The sequence below is a fragment of the Hypanus sabinus genome, chromosome 15 (assembly GCF_030144855.1).
Source record: "Hypanus sabinus isolate sHypSab1 chromosome 15, sHypSab1.hap1, whole genome shotgun sequence".
Lineage (NCBI taxonomy): Eukaryota > Metazoa > Chordata > Chondrichthyes > Myliobatiformes > Dasyatidae > Hypanus > Hypanus sabinus.
Genome location: NC_082720.1, coordinates 89506732 through 89527691, shown reverse-complemented (window position 1 = coordinate 89527691; position 20960 = coordinate 89506732). Strand labels below are relative to the sequence as shown.

The 20960-nt window shown below is 44.5% G+C and overlaps 1 protein-coding gene across 2 annotated transcripts in view; it reads left to right on the top strand.

Annotated features, from left to right (window-relative positions):
* The window catches only part of mgat4b (alpha-1,3-mannosyl-glycoprotein 4-beta-N-acetylglucosaminyltransferase B), a 305024-nt gene that overhangs the window by 136322 nt on the left and 147742 nt on the right, over window positions 1–20960 (top strand). For both annotated transcript variants that reach the window (XM_059990693.1, XM_059990694.1), the window contains exon 4: window positions 11615–11748. In XM_059990693.1, coding sequence (XP_059846676.1) covers window positions 11615–11748 — 134 coding nt within the window. The remainder of the gene's footprint in view (window positions 1–11614; window positions 11749–20960) is intronic.

Genomic DNA, 20960 nt, shown 5'->3' with positions numbered 1-20960 from the left:
GCTTATTTTTCAGTTCCTCATGCACTGAACATAACAAACAGTCTCCAGATGAAGCAGCTATCGATCAACAATGAATCTAGTTACCCAGCGTTAATCCATTTTTAGGTTTATACGGTGTCCGAATGCCCATCTTTAACTTCTCAGCTCAAGAACTTCTCCGCTACGGCTGCAGTGCTGAATATACTGGCGCTATTGTTAACTGTAACCACGAACGTCGCCGGAAACCGGAATCCACACCTAATTTTCCTGGCTTTACATTTCTCCTTAATGTGCTGAAAATCTTGACATTTCCTCATGGTAGCCAAGGTTAAATCCGGGTAAATGAACATCGGACATCTGTCATATAGCAGTGGAGCTGTCTCCCTGGACAACTGTAGCACCAGCTCTTTAACCTGGTAATGGTGTAGCCTCGCAATAATAGCTCTTGGCCTACCATTTTTAGCAGATGCTATGCTCCGGTGGGCATGGCCCACTTTAATCGTCTGATGGAACTGTTCTTCCCCCAGCAACTTCGGAAGCAACGTGGCTACAAAATCCATCGGCTTACTGTTTTCGGCTTTCTCCAGAATCCTGATAATGCGAATGTTTTGACAGCGACACCTTCGCCTGTAGCTGCGTGTTTTGGGATATTAGAATTTCAAGCCACCTCTCCAGCTCTTCGATTCATCTCTCATATGAGTTGGCAGCATCCTCCGTTAAAGAAAAATGCTTACTGACCTTGGTTAGAGCCGCTGTTCAGTTCATGATTGACTTATTGTGTTCTGCACGCCTCCCATCTACCAAACTGTACAGTTGTTTTTCCCGCCTCAAGGACTTCTTCGATGGTAGCTGGGACCAGGGCCTTAGCAGCATTGGCTTTAGCTTCTTCTGGGCCTGCTAGCTTCACGGAGCCCTCACCAGAATCTTCTTCTCCTGCGCCCTTTCCTTGTTTCTTCCCTTTACCTGGCTTCGTCATTTTGTTCAGCCCGTTACAGCAGTCACTTAAAAAATAGAAGTAACTGCTATTTGGGTGAGGTAAAAGGTGAAGGTAGGCGCAGCTCCCAGGACACACGTCTACTCCATACCAAGACCCCACGTGACCCATGTCCTTTTTTAAAGAAGAGGCTTCCCTCCTTCCACCATCAAATTTCTGTCTTTCACAACCGCCAAGAAGATTTGAAACAATTCTTTGGTCAGGTTGATAATCTGGGTTTCTGGACTGATTTTAGTGGGCTTTTCACTGCTTTGAGATGCCAGCATGCCCCATAATAATGACGTCTTTTAATTAATTCTTCAGGGTCAAGCCTGAAAGCTGTGCTGATACACAATGGCAATGCCCACCCATCAGTACCGATCGGCAATGTCCACCCTCCAGTACCGATCGGCAATGTCCACCCTCCAGTTCCGATCGGCAGCGTCCACCCTCCAGTACCGATCGGCAGCGGCCACCCTCCAGTACCGATCGGCAATGGCCACCCTCCAGTGCCGATCGGCAATGGCCACCCTCCAGTACCGATCGGCAGCGTCCACCCGTCAGTACCGATCGGCAATGGCCACCCATCAGTACCGATCGGCAATGGCCACCCTCCAGTACCGATCGGCAATGGCCACCCATCAGTACCGATCGGCAATGGCCACCCTCCAGTACCGATCGGCAGCGTCCACCCGTCAGTACCGATCGGCAGCGTCCACCCTCCAGTACTGATCGGCAATGGCCACCCATCAGTACCGATCGGCAATGGCCACCCTCCAGTACCGATCGGCAATGGCCACCCATCAGTACCGATCGGCAATGGCCACCCTCCAGTACCAATCGGCAGCGTCCACCCGTCAGTACCGATCGGCAGCGTCCACCCTCCAGTACTGATCGGCAATGGCCACCCATCAGTACCGATCGGCAATGGCCACCCTCCAGTACCGATCGGCAATGGCCACCCTCCAGTTCCGATCGGCAGCGTCCACCCTCCAGTACCGATCGGCAATGGCCACCCTCCAGTACCGATCGGCAATGGCCACCCATCAGTACCGATCGGCAATGGCCACCCTCCAGTACTGATCGGCAATGGCCACCCATCAGTACCGATCGGCAATGGCCACCCTCCAGTACCGATCGGCAATGGCCACCCTCCAGTACCGATCGGCAGCGTCCACCCGTCAGTACCGATCGGCAGCGTCCACCCGTCAGTACCGATCGGCAGCGTCCACCCGTCAGTACCGATCGGCAGCGTCCACCTGTCAGTACCGATCGGCAATGGCCACCCTCCAGTGCCGATCGGCAATGGCCACCCTCCAGTACCGATCGGCAGCGTCCACCCGTCAGTACCGATCGGCAGCGTCCACCCGTCAGTACCGATCGGCAGCGTCCACCCTCCAGTACCGATCGGCAGCGTCCACCCTCCAGTACCGATCGGCAATGTCCACCCTCCAGTACCGATCGGCAGCGTCCACCCTCCAGTACCGATCGGCAATGTCCACCCTCCAGTACCGATCGGCAGCGTCCACCCTCCAGTACCGATCGGCAGCGTCCACCCTCCAGTTCCGATCGGCAGCGTCCACCCTCCAGTACCGATCGGCAGCGTCCACCCTCCAGTACCGATCGGCAGCGTCCACCCTCCAGTACCGATCGGCAGCGTCCACCCTCCAGTACCGATCGGCAATGTCCACCCTCCAGTACCGATCGGCAGCGTCCACCCTCCAGTACCGATCGGCAGCGTCCACCCATCAGTACCGATCGGCAGCGTCCACCCTCCAGTACCGATCGGCAGCGTCCACCCTCCAGTACCGATCGGCAGTGTCCACCCTCCAGTACCGATCGGCAGCGTCCACCCTCCAGTACCGATCGGCAATGTCCACCCATCAGTACCGATCGGCAATAGCCACCCTCCAGTACCGATCGGCAATGTCCACTCATCAATACTGATCTTGTACACAAAAAAGAAAACCACTGAAATCTGGAGGTCTTGTTGAAATGCGTACAGTACAATAACTACAACGGGAACATCTGTGGTGATCTGAAAGTAGCAGTGCTGCTACCTGGAATGCAGTTCGGATGCACCAAGTACTGTCGTTTCATTTGCAAATGGGACTGCCGTGCTAAAGAATCTCTTTACATTAAAAGGATTGGCCTCTCCTTAAGCAGTTGGTTCAAAGAGTGGCACATAAGCCTCTTGTAGACCAAATAAAGATATTTTTGCCTTCTCTTCATATAAAACTGCAGCTTGTGAAATATTTTGTGAAAGCAATGAACAAGTATTTTGATATTTGAGACACGTTTCCCAGAATAACTGATGCCAAGATTAGGGAAGGCATTTTTGTTGGTCCACAAATCAAATAGGTAATCAAAGACAGGCAATTTGAAGAACTTCTAGTGGGACCAGAGAAAATCACATGGAAGGCATTCAAAGGTTTCAAAGGTACAGAGAAATGTGTGCAGTATGCATTCTGAAATGATTTTTCTTTGTAACCATCCACAAGAAACAGAGGAGTGACCCCAAAGTATGAATGACAGTTAAATGTTAGAACCCCAAAGTCACACCCAGCTCCCCTCCCTCCCGCGCATAAGCAGCAGCAAGCTACAATCCCTCCTCCCCTCACCACCAAAGAAAAGCATCGGCACCTGCCACTGAGCACTCAATCGTCAGCAAAGCAACAGTAAAGACACAGATTTGCAGTACCCCAAAGACTGCTCGTTCACCCAGTATTCAACATACCACAGGCTCTCTCTCCCCCTGATAAGGGAGAAAGAGGTGTCTCCGTTTCACAGCGAGAGGGGAGACATTATAGACAACTTGCTGGTTTATGATGTTAAAAGACCATTGTGTCACCTTTTCCAAGCTCTGTGCCATTAAGATCTCTGGTCTCTGGGCACACAGTCTTAGATTTTCCATCTCCCATGACACGCCGATCTCCTGCCCAGACACCAACCTCCGATCTCCCCATCTTCAGAGCTACAAAGGTGAGTGAAGCTCTTAGGCTGCGCCCTTGGCGAGCCAAATAATAACCAGTCGTGAAAGCCCAAGAGCAGGTCCCATTCCCGCAAAGAACCGTAGTCAGTGTGTAACTCCTGGTCATGGTTTTCAAAAGAACCCTGAAAGGGGAAAATAGAAATTCTAAAGATGGAAGTAGAGCTGTTTTCGAAGATGCAAGCAGAGGAGTCGCCGTTAGGGGATACCATTCAAAGATGTTGTTGGAAAATTTTCTTGGCAAATACAGAACACCAAGCTATGTGCAGCTGGTTGACAACATGCTTCAAGCATACAAAACCACGAAGTGCAACCTGTCACTAAAGATTGATTTTCTGTATCCCATTTGGACTTCTTCCCTGCAAATCTTGGCTCTGTGAGTGAGGAGCATGGTGAAAGGTTCACTGGAACATTGTGATCATGGAGGAACGGTATCAGGGCAACTGGAATCCATCAATACTGGCTGATTATTGTTGGAGACTGAAGTAAGAAGGCTCAGATCCTGAGTATAAATGAAAATCATCAAGAAGACATTTTTTAGCTTAGTTGATCTTTTGCAAAGCATCAGCATTCATATGCAATTTAAAACACTATATTCAATAGAAGTTACTTTCTTTTGTCTCCAAATTCCTACATGATACAAATAGCCAAAATTATATTTTGTTCAGCTTCAAGTGGTCTATCATAATCACAAAAAATTTTGAGGAAGCAACATTTTTGAAAAAATTGCTGTCCAGTGTAAGCAATAAATATTGAGAACATCAGATGAAGAGTTCTTGAAAGTGATTCCATAGGTTGTGGGGCAACACACACAAAATGCTGGTAGAACACAGCAAGCCAGGCAGCATCTATAAGGAGAAGCACTGTCGACGTTTTGGTCCGAGACCCTTCTTCAGGACTAACTGAAAGGAAAGATACTAAGAGTTGAAAGTAGTGGGGGGAGGGGGAAATGCGAAATGACAGGAGAAGACCGGAGGGGGTGGGATGAAGCTAAGAGCTGGAAAGGTGATTGGCGAAAGTGATACAGAGCTGGAGGAGGGAAAGGAACATGGGATGGGAGGCCTCAGGAGAAAGAAAGTGGGGGGGGGAGCACCAGAGGGAGATGGAGAACAGGCAAACAACTAAATATGTCAGGGATGGGGTAAGAAGTGGAGGAGGGGCATTAAAGGAAATTAGAGAAGTCAACGGTCATGCCATCAGGTTGGAGGCTACCCAGCCGGTATATAAGGTGTTGTTCCTCCAACCTGAGTTTGGATTCATTTTGACTATAGAGGAGGCCATGGATAGACATATCAGAATGGGAATGGGACGTGGAATTAAAATGTGTGGCCACTGGGAGATCCTGCTTTTTCTGGTGGACCGAGCGTAGGTGTTCAGCGAAACGGTCTCCCAGTCTGCGTCGGGTCTCACCAATGTATAAAAGACCACACCGGGAGCACCGGACGCAGTATACCACACCAGCCGACTCACAGGTGAAGTGTCACCTCACCTGGAAGGACTGTCTGGGGCCCTGAATGGTGGTGAGGGAGGAAGTGTAAGGGCAGGTGTAGCACTTGTTCTGTTTACAAGGATAAGTGCCAGGAGGGAGATCGGTGGGAAGGGATGGGGGGGACGAGTGGACAAGGGAGTCGCGTAGGGAACGATCCCTGCGAAAAGCAGAAAGAGGGGGGGAGAGAAAAATGTGTTTGGTAGTGGGATCCCGTTGGAGGTGGCGGAAGTTATGGAGAATTATATGTTGGACCTGGAGGCTGGTGGGGTGGTAGGTAAGGACAAGGGGAACCCTATCCTGAGTGGGGTGGTGGGTGGATGGGGTGAGGGCAGATGTGCGGGAAATAGGAACGATGCATTTGAGAGCAGAGTTGATGGTGGACGAAGGGAAACACCTTTGTTTAAAAAAGGAAGACATCTCCTTCATCCTGGAATGAAAAGCCTCATCCTGAGAGCAGATGCGGCGGAGTCGGAGGAATTGTGAGAAGGGGATAGCCTTTTTGCAAGAGACAGGGTGGGAAGAGGATTAGTCCAGGTAGCTGTGAGAGTCTGTAGGCTTATAGTAGATATCAGTAGATTAAAAAAACACACACACAAAATGCTGGTAGAGCACAGCAAGCCAGGCAGTATCGATAGGGAGAAGCACTGTCGACAAAAAAATTCCATATATATTCCATGGGTTGTGGGAACAGGTCAGTGTTGGGGTGAATGAAATTATCCCCTTTGGGGTAATTACTGTTCCTGAACCTGGTGATGTGGGTCCTGAGGCTCCTGTACCTCCTTCCTGATGACAGCAATGAGGAAAGATCATATCCTGGATGGCGGGGGTTCTGAGGCCCCTGTACTTCATTCCTGAATACTTTAAGACTTTCTAAGGCAAGCTGAGTATAACTGAAGTAAACAAGCTCAGTTGTCACACTCCAAAATAACCCTGCGTCATACGGCTTTCTGCAGGAAGTCTGAAACTACTGAACAATTTCCTTAAGAAAAAGTGAGAAAAAAACAGTTACTCACTACACCAATTATGAACAACTTTGCAAACAATGGATTGACTGACGTCTAAACACTGAATCTAAGCTTTGAGGCATACTCGGAATGCAGCCTTCAATTAAATAACACCTCCTCATGTAACTAAATGCCCAAAGACACAGGAAAGTTGAACTAAACAGTATATTAGGGGAAGTAAAAATGTGAGGGACTGAGGAGACATCTCTTTAGATGCCCCTTAAAATATGAACAAAAAAGGAAGAGGGATTTAGCAAGGGATTTCCTGACCTGCTGGAAGAATGGCTGCTGACAGTGAAACAATTAAAACAGAGCAATAAATAGCACAGCACAGGAACAGTTTGTCAGTCCACCATGTCTGTGCCAAGTATGACGCTGTTTTAAACTGCACATCTGCCCATACATGGTCCATATCCCTCCATTGCTTTGCTGTTAATGTGCCCTGTCTCAAAGTCTCTTGAACACCACTAACATGTCTGCTTCCAGCACCATCCCTGGCAAGCTTTTGCAGGCACCCACCACTCTCTGTGTAAAACCACTAGCCCTGCACTTGGAGTTTGTGCAGATTTGGCATGTCATCTGAAACCTTGACAAACTTCTGTAGTTGTCCAGTGGAGAGTATACTGACTTGTTGTATCACAGCCTGGCATGGAAACACCAATGCCCTTGAATGAAAAAGCCTATAAAAAGTACTGATTATGGCCCAGTCCATCAAGGGTAAAGCACTCACCAGCATTGAGCACATCTACACAGAGCGCTTTTGCAAGAAAGCAGCACCAGAGGATTCCACATCCAAGCCGAGCTTTCTTCTCACTGCTGCCATTAGGAAGAAGGTACAAGAGCCTCAGGACTCACACCTCTAGTTTCTTGAACAGTTATTACCCAACAATCATCAGGTTCTTGAACCACTGGGGTAACTTCACTCAGCCCTACACTGAACTGTTTCCACAGCGTATGGATTCACTTTCAAGGTCTCTACATACCATGTTCTTGATATTTATTACCTTTGTATTTATTATTTTGTTTTTTTCTTGTACTTGCACGGTTGTCTTCTGCACGTTGGTTGTTTGTCCATCTTGTATGCGGTTTTTCATTGATTCTATTGAGTTTGTATTTACTGTAAGTACCTACAAGAAAATGAATCTTTGAGTTATAGATGGTGAAATATATGTACTTTGACATTAAATTTACTTTGAACTGATTTGAACTGCCTGTATTAATTCCATCTCCCTTTATGCCCTGCTCATTCACGTATCTGTCAAGATGCCTCTTAAATGTTATTGTTCTCCCTCCATCGCCTGCTCTGGCAGGTCATACCAGGTATCAACTACTCTTTGTGAGGACAATATCATCTCTCAGCTCTCCCTTAAACTATCTTCCTCCATCGCCTGCACTGGCAGCTCATACCAGGTATCAACTACACTTTGTGTGGAAAAACATCACCTGTCAGATCCCCCTTAAATCTCCTCCCGCTTAAACCTACACTCAAGAGAAAATCTGCAGATGCTGGAAATCTGAAACGGCCCTAAACATCAACTGTCCACTTTTTTCATAGATGCTGCCTGACCTGCTGAGTTCCTCCAGCATGCTGTGTGTGTTAAACCCACACTCTTTACTTTTATCTCCCCTCATCATAGGAAGCAGATCCTGGCTCTCTATCCATGCCTCTCATAATTCTGAATGGACAGATGAAGGACATCTGTTGTGCATCTCAACCTTGGGTGGATTGACTTGCTGGACCCATTTTGAGTGCATTTAAAAATTAATTTCACAGGGGTAGCTTGGACTCACATTGGAGGGTCATTTGAGGGTGACCCGTCTCCTGTGGGAACATAAGAACAAGAAGATAAAAATGATAAAGATTTGCTTTATTTGTCACATGCATATTGAAACATACAGTGAAATTCGTCATTTGCAGCAATGACCAACACAGTCAGAGGAAGTGGTGGGGGCAGCCCACAGTTGCGCTAACATAGCATGTCCACAACTCACTAACCCTAACCTGTATATCTTCGGAATGCAAGAGGAAATTAGGGCACATGGACAAAACCCACGTGGTCTCGGGGAGAATGTATAGGCTCCTTACAGTGGCGTGAATTGAATTCCAATCACTATCCCTGTTGTTGTAAAGTGTTAAGTTAACTACTATGCTACTGTGTGCCAGAAACGGGCAAGTACTCCCATTTAATACACGCAATGATTCAGGAACAGCTTCTTCCCCTGTGCCATCCGATTTCTGAATGGACAATGAATCCATGAATATTACCTCACTACTTTTTATTTCTAATTTTTTTGCATTACTTATTTAATTTAACTATTTTATATTTATTTTTTACTTAATGCATTTCACAATTTTTTCCCATTATTATGTACTACATCGTACTATTGCTGCAAAGTGATATTAAGTCTGATTCTGATTCTGAAAACATGAAATCGGGCTGTCGGCCATTTGGTCCTCAAGCCTTCATGACAACCGAACAAGATCAAGACTGATCTTCCGGCTTTCTGCTCTATGCCTCGATTTCAGAAAAATAATGAAATCCATTGATCTCTATTTTAAATACAGTCAGTGACCAAGACTCCATAGCCCTCTGGGAAAGAAAGTGGATAAGATTCACCATTCACTGGATAAAGAATTTCTTCACTATCTCATTTCTTGCAGTCTATACATATTTTCTTCGTGACCCCTGGTTCTATAATCCTTAGCCAAGGGAAACCTTGCTGCATCATTCAAATTTAGTATATTCCAGTAAAATTGCCTCTCACTGCGAAGTTCAAAAGTTCAAAGTAAATTCATTATCAAAGTAAGTATCTGTAACTGTATACTATCTTGGGATTCATTTTCTTACAGATGTTTTCAGGAAAATAAGGAAATACAATAGAATTTACAAAAAAAATACATAATGAGAAAGTGGAAGGGAGGGTGAGTAAGTCTGCAGATGGCATAAAGGTTGGCGGAATTGTGGATGGTTAGAAGGTTGTCGTAGTTTTCAGTCTTTGACAGGATGCAGAGCTGGGCTGAGAACTGGCAAATGGAGTTCAACCTGGAAAAGTGAAGCGATTTTCTTTGGAAGGTCGTATTTGAAGGCAGAATACAGGGTTAATGGCAGGATTCTTGGCAGTATGGAGGAACAGAGGGATCTTGGGCCTCAAATCCATATATTCCTCAAAGTTGCCATTCAGTTTGATAGGGTTGTTAGCCTCATTTATTTGCCATTTCCGCCCTGGGGAGAAAGATCTCCAGTAGTCCATTTGATCTGTGCTCTTACCATCTTGTAAAACCTCTTCATCTAGCAGAACTCCAAGGCAGAAGAGAAACACATAAAAGGGTATACCTTATGAGCTGCAAATACAGTGGATTAATCGGGGCAGCTGTTTGTTGGGACAGATTGTAAAGAACAAAAAGTAATTGAGAATATAGCTGGGGTTTCCTTCATTTATTTAGGACACTATGCCGCTAATTGGGATATGAGACTTTGTTGAAAGATTTCTAAGCTAATTCAGAGGTGTGCATTAGACATTACACTGTACTAAGAGCAAATGGTTTTAAAATAGCACCAGTTGTGTATGTTTGTGTTGAAAAAACAGTGATTTTTGCCACTGATTATTGGTGAGAAATAAGCAATATGACAATTCAGAACAGTTTTGCTCACTGCGATTTCAACCATTCAGACTTGGAGGTTCCAGAAACGGCCGTGTGTGAAAATGAAACTATTTCACTACTTTAGCAAGGAACTATGAAGAATTTGAAGGTTTTGGCAATCATCTTGAATGTTCCAATGAAAATGAAGATTTGGAGGATGCATTCGTTAAAAGCATTGCATGAAGGCAGTGTATTATTTACACTAGATGTTTGTGCTGATTTTGTTCATTTACAGTCAAAAGAACACGGCAGCGTACACTGGATGAATTTGTCTGTCATTAACTATTATGAACGAATACACAGTTTTATAGTACAGTAATAGTATTAGTAGTGTTCTAATTTGTCTGTATTTCATTCAAATACATAATCTGTTAGTCAGTTAAACAGTAGGGTTAAACAGTAAGCTTCTATTTCCAAGAAGCTTTGTCCAAATGGGACTTCGTCCTAATTGGGCCACCATGTACTGGTCCCAATATGTCCCATTTAACTGGAATCCACTGTAGACAAGAAGCTCAAATAACCTCATCAACTTACTTCATGGTGCGATTTTAACACCGTTAATGGATCAGTAATGAGATGAAAATAATTACCTTCAGAATAAGAAATTGGTGAGATTGCAACTAAATGCATGGTTAAGGGTGAAAGGTGAAGTGTTTAAGGGGAACACAAGTGGAAACTTCTTCACACAGAGAGTGGTGAGAGTGTGTAATGAGCAGCCAGCACAAGTGGTGGATGCAATTTCAATTTCAACATTTAAGAGAAGTTTAGGTAAGTACATAGATAGGATGGATATGGAGGGCTATGGTCTGGGTGCAGGTCATGGGACTAGACAGTTTAAATATTTCAGGGTGGGCTAAAGGGCCTGTTTCTGTGCTGTAGCCTTGTGTGACTATGAATCGTGCAGAAGGACTCCCAAATTGCTTTACATCTCTGATTTTTGAAGTTTCCAAAAATAGCTTACATCCTTATTCCTTCTGCCAAAATCCATGACCATTGACTTCCTGACACTGTCTTCCACCTACCACTTCCTTGCTCATTTTCCCAATCTGTCCAAGTCCTTCTGGAGATGCCCTGCTTCCTCTACACCACCTACCCCTCCACCTGTCTTAGTATCATCCACAAACCTGGTGAGTACAGGCTCAGATAATCAGATGCGCCTCATATTTTAACCCTTTCATTCCCATGATCATTCTCATGAACCTCCACTGGACCCTTTCCAATGTTGGTGCATCCTTTCTTAGACATGAAGCTCAAAATTGCTCAAGGTTCCAAGTACAGTCTGACCAATACCTTATAAAGCCTCAGCATTACATTGATTTCAATGCCACCACCTGTGGTCTCTCTCCAGTCAATGACGTCAACTCCTTGTTCTTGATCATTTAACACTGCACTCTGCAGGAAGAGCAGTGAATATGTACAATCCAACTAAAAGTATTGTGCTGCTTTATTTCCTGGATTTGCATTGTCTTGGTAGATTTGTAACGTATGATCTGCATTGTTGATGAAACCCTGATCTATTTTTCCATTGTGTGCTCAGTTTCAATAGTGATGGGAGTTCCCACCGTTAAGCGGGAGGTGCACAGTTACCTGATCGACACCTTGAACTCGCTAATTTATGAGCTGACTCCTGAGGAGAAGCAGGACTGTGTGATTGTCGTACTCATTGCAGAGGTGAGTTAAAGTTCTGATGTTTAAGATTAGAGTGCTGAGTGGTGATATAACCAAGGGTAAATTGAAGGGTTTCCATTGACTGTTTGCCCTGCCTGGGGGCTTTTGGAGAAGGGTAAATAATTAACTTGTGTTTTAAGATAATAAGATATAGGAGCAGAGTTAGGCCAGTTGGCCCAATGAGTCTGCTCCGCAATTTTATCATGGCTGATCCATTTTCCTTCTCAGCCCCACTCTCCTACCTTCTCCCCATGTCTGTCTGTATCCCTTCATGCCCTGACCATTCAAGAATCTATCAACCTCTGCCTAAAATATACCCAGTAACTTGTCTTCCACAGCCACCTGTGGCAACAAATTACACAAATTCACCACCCTCTCGCTAAAGAAATTTCTCCTTGTCTCATTTTAAAAGGACACCCCTCTATTCTGAGGCTGTGTCCTTTGGTCTTAGACTCACCCACTATAGGAAACATCCTCTCCACATCCACCCCATTGAGGTCTTTCAACATTTGATAGGTTTGAATGAGATCCTCCTCATTCTTCTGAATTCCAGTGAGTACAGGCCCAGAGGTATCAAACGCTTCTCATATCATAAGCCTTTCAGTCTTGGAATCATGTTTGTGTACCTTCTTTGAACTACCTCCAATGTCAGCTCATCCTTTCTTAGATAGGGGGCCCAGAAGTGCTCACAATAATCAAAGAATGTAGAACTGGAGATGCAAAACAGCCATGATTGCATTCAGGGTGGGTTTGACAAAGTAGATTTGGTTTCAAAATATACTTATTTGCTGTCAAGATGGCGCCAACGAACAACGCTTCCTTGGGCAACATCTTTCAAATAGTCCACAGAACTGCTTATTTCACTTTTTCTACGTGTTTTTTTTTATCTTTAATGTGTTTCTGTAACTGTTGGAGCCTGTGGCTTAGTTTGGAGATCGATTGAGTGATCTGGTGCTCTGCTGTCTCCAAGAAAATTCTCGGAGGGGACCGCAAGTGTGAGCTCGAGCTTGATCAGCCTCAAGGCAAAGAAGCTCAGAGAAGTTGTGCGAGTCCATGATTGTCTCCATTTCTTGCTGATTAACACATTGCGGTGAATGTGGCTGAGAGTGAGTGTTCAGTGCTGACTACCTTCCTCCTGTTCCCCGTTGTAATGATCTCTGTGTGATGGATCTTGGAAGGCCTCTATGTGTGAGTGGTTCTTAGGAGCGATCTGTTAGTTTTTTTTGTGCGAGGGCAGAGGTTTGGGGGTTTGGGATTTGACGCTCTAGCTGCTGTTTTCTGTGTGAAGTGATCTGTTAGTTTTTTTGTATGAGAGAGGTGGTTTGAGGTTTGAAGTTAGCTGCTGTTTTCTGTGTGGAGTTACTTTTTTGTGCGAAGGAGGAGGTTGGGGATTTGGGGTTTGATGTTGTAGTTGCCATTATCTGTGTGAAGTGATCTGTTAGTGTTTATGTGTGAGGGAGGAAGTTGGGGCTTTGGGGATTTGCTGGGTGGGGGGGGGCAGTAATGATTTCCTTTGAATGTCCTCCATGGTTTTTTTGTATCATGGCTGGAGAAAACAAATCTGAGTTGTGTACTGCAAACACTTTAATAATAAATAAATCTTTGAACTGTTTATCAAAGTACGTATACAGCATACAATCTTGAGATTTGTCATCATGCAGGCAACCATGAAACAACAAAACACCATCAAACCCATTTGAAGAAAATGTTGAACACCCAAGGTGTGAAAAACTAATCATGCAAACAGCAAAGACAAGCAAATAACACACAGATTATTAAACATCAAACTGTAGAGTTCCCAAAACGGTCCGAGAGCCAAAGCCACCGAGTCAGTTCCGTTTAGCACCGTGCCGATGAATGCCGGCCTCAGCCGTAGAACCAGTTCCGTGCAAAGCGCCTCGATCAAATCGCACAAATAGCAAAAAAAGAGTAACCAGATACACATGGAACATCAACCGCAGAGAGCTCCAAAATGAGTTCACAATTACGGAGAGCGTTCAGCACTGAGGACGTTAAGCATCAAACTGCAGAGTCCCACAACCATGAGCCACGCCTGGGTGATCGAACCTGTAATTTCCTCTGGCAGCAACGAGAGGGAAACTGGTCAAATGCAGCCAGACAGCGCTGAACACCTGCTCATCTTCTGCTTCATCCTTGCTGATTTCAATCTTGCTTGACACTTTAATCAGTGATAGTAATAGAGGAGTAATGGAGCTGACCAAGGGTTCATGTTCTGCCATAAGGAAGCTATGGATGCACACACTGCTCTCAACCAGGAAATAGCAAAAACATCAGATTGCTCAGTCGGCCCAAAAATACATAATCAAAATGGAAATGACAGGCTGCAATCAATTGCAGTTCAGGAGAAGAAGCATTTTTAAAATAAGTAGAAGTAGCTTCATGAGCTATCTGCAGGATGTTGCTGTTGGTCACATGGTCGCTGGCAGCATCTTGTCATCTTGTTATGATCTTATTGGAACTTTGTGACATAATTTTAGAAGAAATTAAGTCCATTTAAGACTGAGAGGTAAAGGAATTTCTTTTTTGAGTATTGTGAATCAGAATCAGGTTTATTATCACTGACATACATTGCGAAATTGTCTTGCGGAAACAGTATAGCGTAAAACTTAAGATGCACTATATTTTAAGAAATGTGCATAAAAATATAAGTAGTGTAAAAAAAACCCGACAAAAGTAGTGAGGTAGTATTTACGTGTTCATGGATGGTATAAAATTCTGATAGTGGGGGGAAAGAAGCTACACACCAATGACTTGCACCTCCTCCAACCCCCATGTGAAGCTTTTGAAATTTGCAGACGACACCACCGTCATCGGACTCATCCAGAACAGTGATGAGTCTGCATATCGACAGCAGGTGGACCAACTGGCGCTCTGGTGCAGTCGAAACAATCTGGAGCTGAACTCGCTCAAGACAAAGGAGATGATAGTGGATTTCAGGAGACATCCCCCCGTTATGTCCCCCCTCACAGTCCTCAGCAGCCCTGTGTCCACCGTGGAGAACTTCAGGTTCCTGGGAACCACCATCTCTCAGGATCTGAAGTGGGAGCAGAACATCAGCTCCATTCTGAAGAAGGCCCAGCAGCGGATGTACTTCCTGCGGCTCTTGAGGAAATATGGTCTGCCTCAGGAATTGCTGCTGCAGTTCTACACTGCAGTCATTGAGTCTGTCCTGTGCACCTCCATCACTGTGTGGTTTGGAGCCGCCACCAAGCAGGATAGAACCAGACTACAGCGCACAGTGAGGACTGCCGAGCGCATCATTGGAGCCTCCCTGCCCTCTATTGTGGACCTGTACTCTTCCAGGTTGAAGAAGAGGGCGGGGAACATCATAAAGGACTCCTTCCATCCTGCGCACGGACTGTTTGAACTGCTTCCGTCTGGTAGGCGCTTCAGATCCCTCCAGACTAAGACTAATAGGCACTGGAGAAGTTTTTTCCCTACTGCGGTCACTTTGTTGAACAGTTATCTGCCGGTTAACTGTCGGCTAACTATTACTTGGATTGCACTACCTGTATGTATAATCTATATTTTCATTTATATTTATCATTATTATTGTTATGAGCAGAGAGACAACATCTGCTGGAAGTAAATTCCTTGTATGTGTACAGGTACTTGGCGATTAAAGTCTGATTCTGATTCTGATTCCTGAAATGTTGAGTGTGTCTCAGGCTCTTGTAACCGCTCCCAGATGATAGTAATGAGAAGAGGATCTTTAATAATTAATGCCACCTTCTTGTGGCATAGCCATTTGAAGATATCCTGGATGATGGGGAGCCTAGTGCCCATGATGGAGCTGGCTGAATTTGCAGCCCTCTGCAGCTTTTTCCAGTCCTGTGCAGTGGCCGCTCCATGCCAGAAGGTGATGCTTTCCATGGAACACCTGTAGAAATTAGTGAGAGTCTTTGAAGATACTCTATACCTGATTTAGTGAATTGAGTTTAGTGAATTCTTTATTTCCAGAATGCCGTGAAAGTTGGGTCATTGAACATATCCAGGCCTGAGAGAAACAGACCTGGTACTGTGTGAAAGTGGAAAATTATGGGGATCTCGCAAGAAAGTGGAACTAAGATCCACAGCTGATCAACTATTGATCATCAGAGCAGGCTCAAGGGATGGTATCAAAGTAAAGTTATTATCAAATGTACATATACTGTATGTTACCATATACTACCTTGAGATTCATTTTCTTGCAGATGCTTACAGAAAATAAGGTCATACAATAGAATTTATAAACAACTATATATAAAGAAAGAGTGACAAACAACCACGATGCAACCAGGTGCCATTGATTTCTTCTACGGTCCAGAGACGTACTGGTTAATAGGTTAATTTGTCCTGTGCTTAGGCTGGGGTTAAATCAGTGGGTTGCTGGGCAGTGCTGCTCATTGGACCAGAAGGCCTGTTCTGCCCTGTATCTCTAAATAAAAATTAAATAGAATAAAAATAAGACAAATAACCCAAATTTAAAGATTAAATTATACTGAGAACATGAATTGTAGAATCCTTGAAAGTGAGAACATAGGTTATGGAATTGTTGAGGTGAGTGAAGTTATCCATCTGATGTAGGAGCCTGATGTTGTAGGGTAATAACTGTTCCTGAACATGGTGGTTATGGGATCTAAGGCTCCTGTACCTAATGCCTGATGGTAGTTGTGAGAAAAGAACGTGGTCTGGATGGCAGGGGTCCTTTGAGTCTCTCTTATGAGAGAAAATATCTTGACATTTACCTTGTTGTACCTGCATAAGATGTTAAATCTTCAGAGCAGAACCTGCAGTGTGCGTAATAGTGAATCTCTGTATCCGTACTTTCCTCTGCGTCAAGGTGGAAAATATGCAATCCATAAGGAGGAGCTGACAATTCATGCCGTCTGTTTTCTATCTGCCTCACCCTCAAGTCATTCAGAATCAGGTTTAATATCACTGGCATATCTCATGCAATAATGTTGCTTTGCATCAGCAGTACTTTGCAATACATAATAAAATATATAAATTACAGTAAGAAATATATCATGCATAAAGAAATTAAATTAAATGAGTAGTGGAAAAAGCAAAACAATAGTGAGGTAGTGTTTATGGGTTCATTGTCCATTCAGAAATCTGATGGTGGAGGGGAAGAGGCTGTTTGCAAACACTGAATGTGCGTCTTCAAGCTCCAATGCCACCTCTTTGATGGTAGCAATGAGAAGAAGATGATAGAGTCCTTAATGGTGGGTGCCACTGTTTGAGGTATTGCTTTTTGAAGATGTCCACAATCAACTCCTAGGTTTTACTAACAAGGAACCTATTGTACGTGAGGAATGAAAGAAGATTGCTAATGTCAGAATGTGAGGTTAAAATAAAATAGAATTATGTTCTTTCAACACAGCAGCTTTGGAATCATTTACAAATTATTTGCTGAATGTTTGTGGGTGGTTAAATAAAGTGTCTGACTTAATTGGTGTTTTTTTTCCAAGCAAAATAGTGTTATTTGCTTAAAGTCCAGACATAATTATATAAACAGCTCGGCAGGGGTTCAGTAATTACCAAAACTATTGACTTGGTGCCAGCATTAGCTTCTACAGTCAGCCTCTTATTTGTATCTGTGCACTAGGTGGAGCAGAGAAAGACTGGGATAGCAGAGACTCAAATAAGTGGACATAATAATATGAGGGGTGGTCATAGAGAGCCTTGATAGTGCAGTGGTTAGTGTGACACTATTATTGTTTGGGGCGTTGGAGTTCGCAGTTATATCCAAAAGTCCTCTATAAGGAGTATGTACATCCTTCCCATGAGTGTGTGGATTTTCTCTGTGTGCTCTGGTTTCGTCCCACATTCCATAGACATACAGTTAGTAGGTTAATCGGTCATTGTAAATTGTCCTGCGATTAGGCTAAGCTTGCTCCGGATTCTTGCCTGAAGGCTCCCCAATGTTATGCTGAGTTGAGGCTGTGGGCCTGCTCCAGGCTTTGTATCTGAGGACTCACTTTCGTTCTAAGTGCTATTTGCTTACTTTTATTGTTTGCACTATTTATCTTTTTTTATGGGTTCTTTTAGGTTTCTTGTTTTGCGGCTGCCTGTAAAGAGACAAATCTCAAGGTTGTATAATGTCTACATACTTTGATAATAAATGTACTTTGAACTTTGAAATAACTGGATTACTGGGCAGTGTTACCAATGTCTAAGAGTCCGGGGCTAAGGCCCAGTGGTAGCCTGTCCTGGGGTTGGAAGACTGTCTGTAGGAGTGGGAGTGGTAAAGGGGCTTATTTTGTTGTTGCTTGAGCAATCCTGCTGAACATTGTGGGCATGCTATGTTGATGCCAGAACGTGTGCTGAGACTTGTGGGCTGTCCCCTGCACATCTTATTGGTTGTTAATACAACACATTTCATTGCGTGTTTTTGATGAGCGTGTGATAAATAAATCTGAATCTGATCCATTCTGCTTATTTTCTTGCATGTGTTGATATGGCCTGTTAATAGCCTCTTAGGCAGGAGAATGGAGTTTTAAAAACAGATTAGTCATGATTGAATAGTGGAACAGATTTGGTGGGCCAAACATAGAACAGTGTAGCACAGTACAGGTCCTTTGGCCCACAATGTTGTTCTGACCTTTTAATCTATTGCAAGATCAATTAAACCCTTCCCTCCTACATAGCCCTTCATTTTTCTATCATCCATGAGTCTTTTAAATACCCCTAATGTATCTGCTTAAGAGTCTCTTAAATATCCCTAATTTGTCTACCTCTGCCATTAACCCTGGTAGGGCATTCCACACATCCAGCACCTTGTATTTGAAAAAAAACTACTTTTGATATCCCCCTAGGGTTTCCTTCAATCTCAAATTGGATACTTTCACCAGGGGGGAAAATGTCTCTGGCTGTCCAGTTATGCCTCTTACCATCTTGTACATCTCTATCAAGTCACCTCTCATCCTCCTTTGCTCAAAAGAACAAATCCATAGTTCACTCAAACTATCTTAATAAGATATGATCTCTAATCCAGGAAGCTTACTGGTACACTATATAAACATACTGAATAATAAACATATCTGCATGTCAATGTTGGGTTAAATTGTTGATGAAATAAAATGTACATGGGCTGTGAAAAGAGTGAAAAAATGGTATGGAATGGTAAATTGGTGTGATTATAAGTCATAGAACATAGAATAGTACAGCACATTACAGGCCCTTTGGCCCACAATGTTGTGCCATCCCTCAAACCTTGCCTCCCATATAACCCCCCACCTTAAATTCCTCCATATACCTGTCTAGTAGTCTCTTAAACTTCACTAGTGTATCTGCCTCCACCACTGACTCAGGCAGTGCATTCCACGCACCAACCACTCTCTGACTGAAAAACCTTCCTCTAATATCCCTCTTGAACTTCCCTCCCCTTACCTTAAAGCCCTGTCCTCTTGTATTGAGCAGTGGTGCCCTGGGAAAGAGGCGCTGGCTGTCCACTCTGTCTATTCCTCTTAATATCTTGTACACTTCTGTCATGTCTCCTCTCATCCTCCTTCTCTCCAAAGAGTAAAGCCCTAGCTCCCTTAATCTCAGATCATAATCCATTCTCTCTAAACCAGGCAGCATCCTGGTAAATCTCCTCTGTACCCTTTCCAATGCTTCCACATCCTTCCTGTAGTGAGGCGACCAGAACTGGACACAGTACTCCAAGTGTGGCCTAACTAGAATTTTATAGAGCTGCATCATTACATCGCATTTCTTAAACTCTATCCCTCGACTTATGAAATCTAACACCCCATAAGCTTTCTTAACTACCCTATCTACCTGTGAGGCAACTTTCAGGGATCTGTGGACATGTACCCCCCAGATCCCTCTGCTCCTCCACACTACCAAGTATCTTGCCATTTACTTTGTACTCTGCCTTGGAGTTTGTCCTTCCAAAATGTACCACCTCACACTTCTCTGGGTTGAACTCCATCTGCCACTTCTCAGCCCACTTCTGCATCCTATCAATGTCTCTCTGCAACCTTCTACAATCCTCTACACTATCTACAACACCACCAACCTTTGCGTTGTCTGCAAATTTGCCAATCCACCCTTCTACCCCCACATCCAGGTCATTAATAAAAATCATGAAAAGTAGAGGTCCCAGAATAGATCCTTATGGGACACCACTAGTCACAACCCTCCAATCTGAATGTACTCCCTCCACCAATACCCTCTATCTTCTGCAGGCAAGCCAATTCTGAATCCACCTGGCCAAACTTCCCTGGATCCCATGCCTTCTGACTTTCTGAATAAGCCTACCATGTGGAACCTTGCCAAATGCCTTACTAAAATCCATGTAGATCACATCCACTGCACTACCCTCATCTATAAGCCTGGTCACCTCCTCAAAGAACTCTATCAGGCTCGTTAGACATGATCTGCCCTTCACAAAGCCATGCTGACTGTCCCTGATCAGACCATGATTCTCTAAATGACAATAGATCCTATCTCTAAGAATCTTTTCCAACAGCTTTCCCACCACAGACGTAAGGCTCACTGGTCTATAATTACCCGGACTATCCCTACTACCTTTTTTGAACAAGGGGACAACAATCGCCTCCCTCCAATCCTCCAGTACCATTCCCGTGGACAATGAGGTCATTAAGATCCTAGCCAGAGGCTCAGCAATCTCTTCCCTCGCCTCTTGGAGCAGCCTGGGGAATATTCCGTCAGGCCCCGGAGACTTATCCATCCTCATGTATTTTAACAACTCCAGCACCTCCTCTCCCTTTAGATCCACATGCTCCAGTCGTGGAAGGAGAGTGAATGGTTGGTACAACAGTGATTGGGTGGAATTGAGCAGCTGCCATGTTGGTGATTGGGTAGAATTGAGTGGCTGGAGTGTCAGTGATTGGGTAGAGTTGAGCACCTGGCGTGTCAGTGATTGGGTAGAGTTGAGCACCTGGAGTGTCAGTGATTGGGTAGAGTTGAGTGCCTGGAGTGTCAGTAATTGGGTAGAGTTGAGTGCCTGGAGTGTCAGTAATTGGGTAGAGTTGAGAACCTGGAGTGTCAGTGATTGGGTAGAGTTGAGTGTCTGGAGTGTCAGTAATTGGGTAGAGTTGAGCTGGCATGTCAGTGATTGGGTAGTTGAGCGGTTGGAATATCAGTGATTGGGGAGAATTGAGCAGCTGGAGTATCAGTGATTGGGTAGAGTTGAGGTGCTTTATTGTCAGTGATTACGTGCAATTGGGCATTTGGTGTGTCGG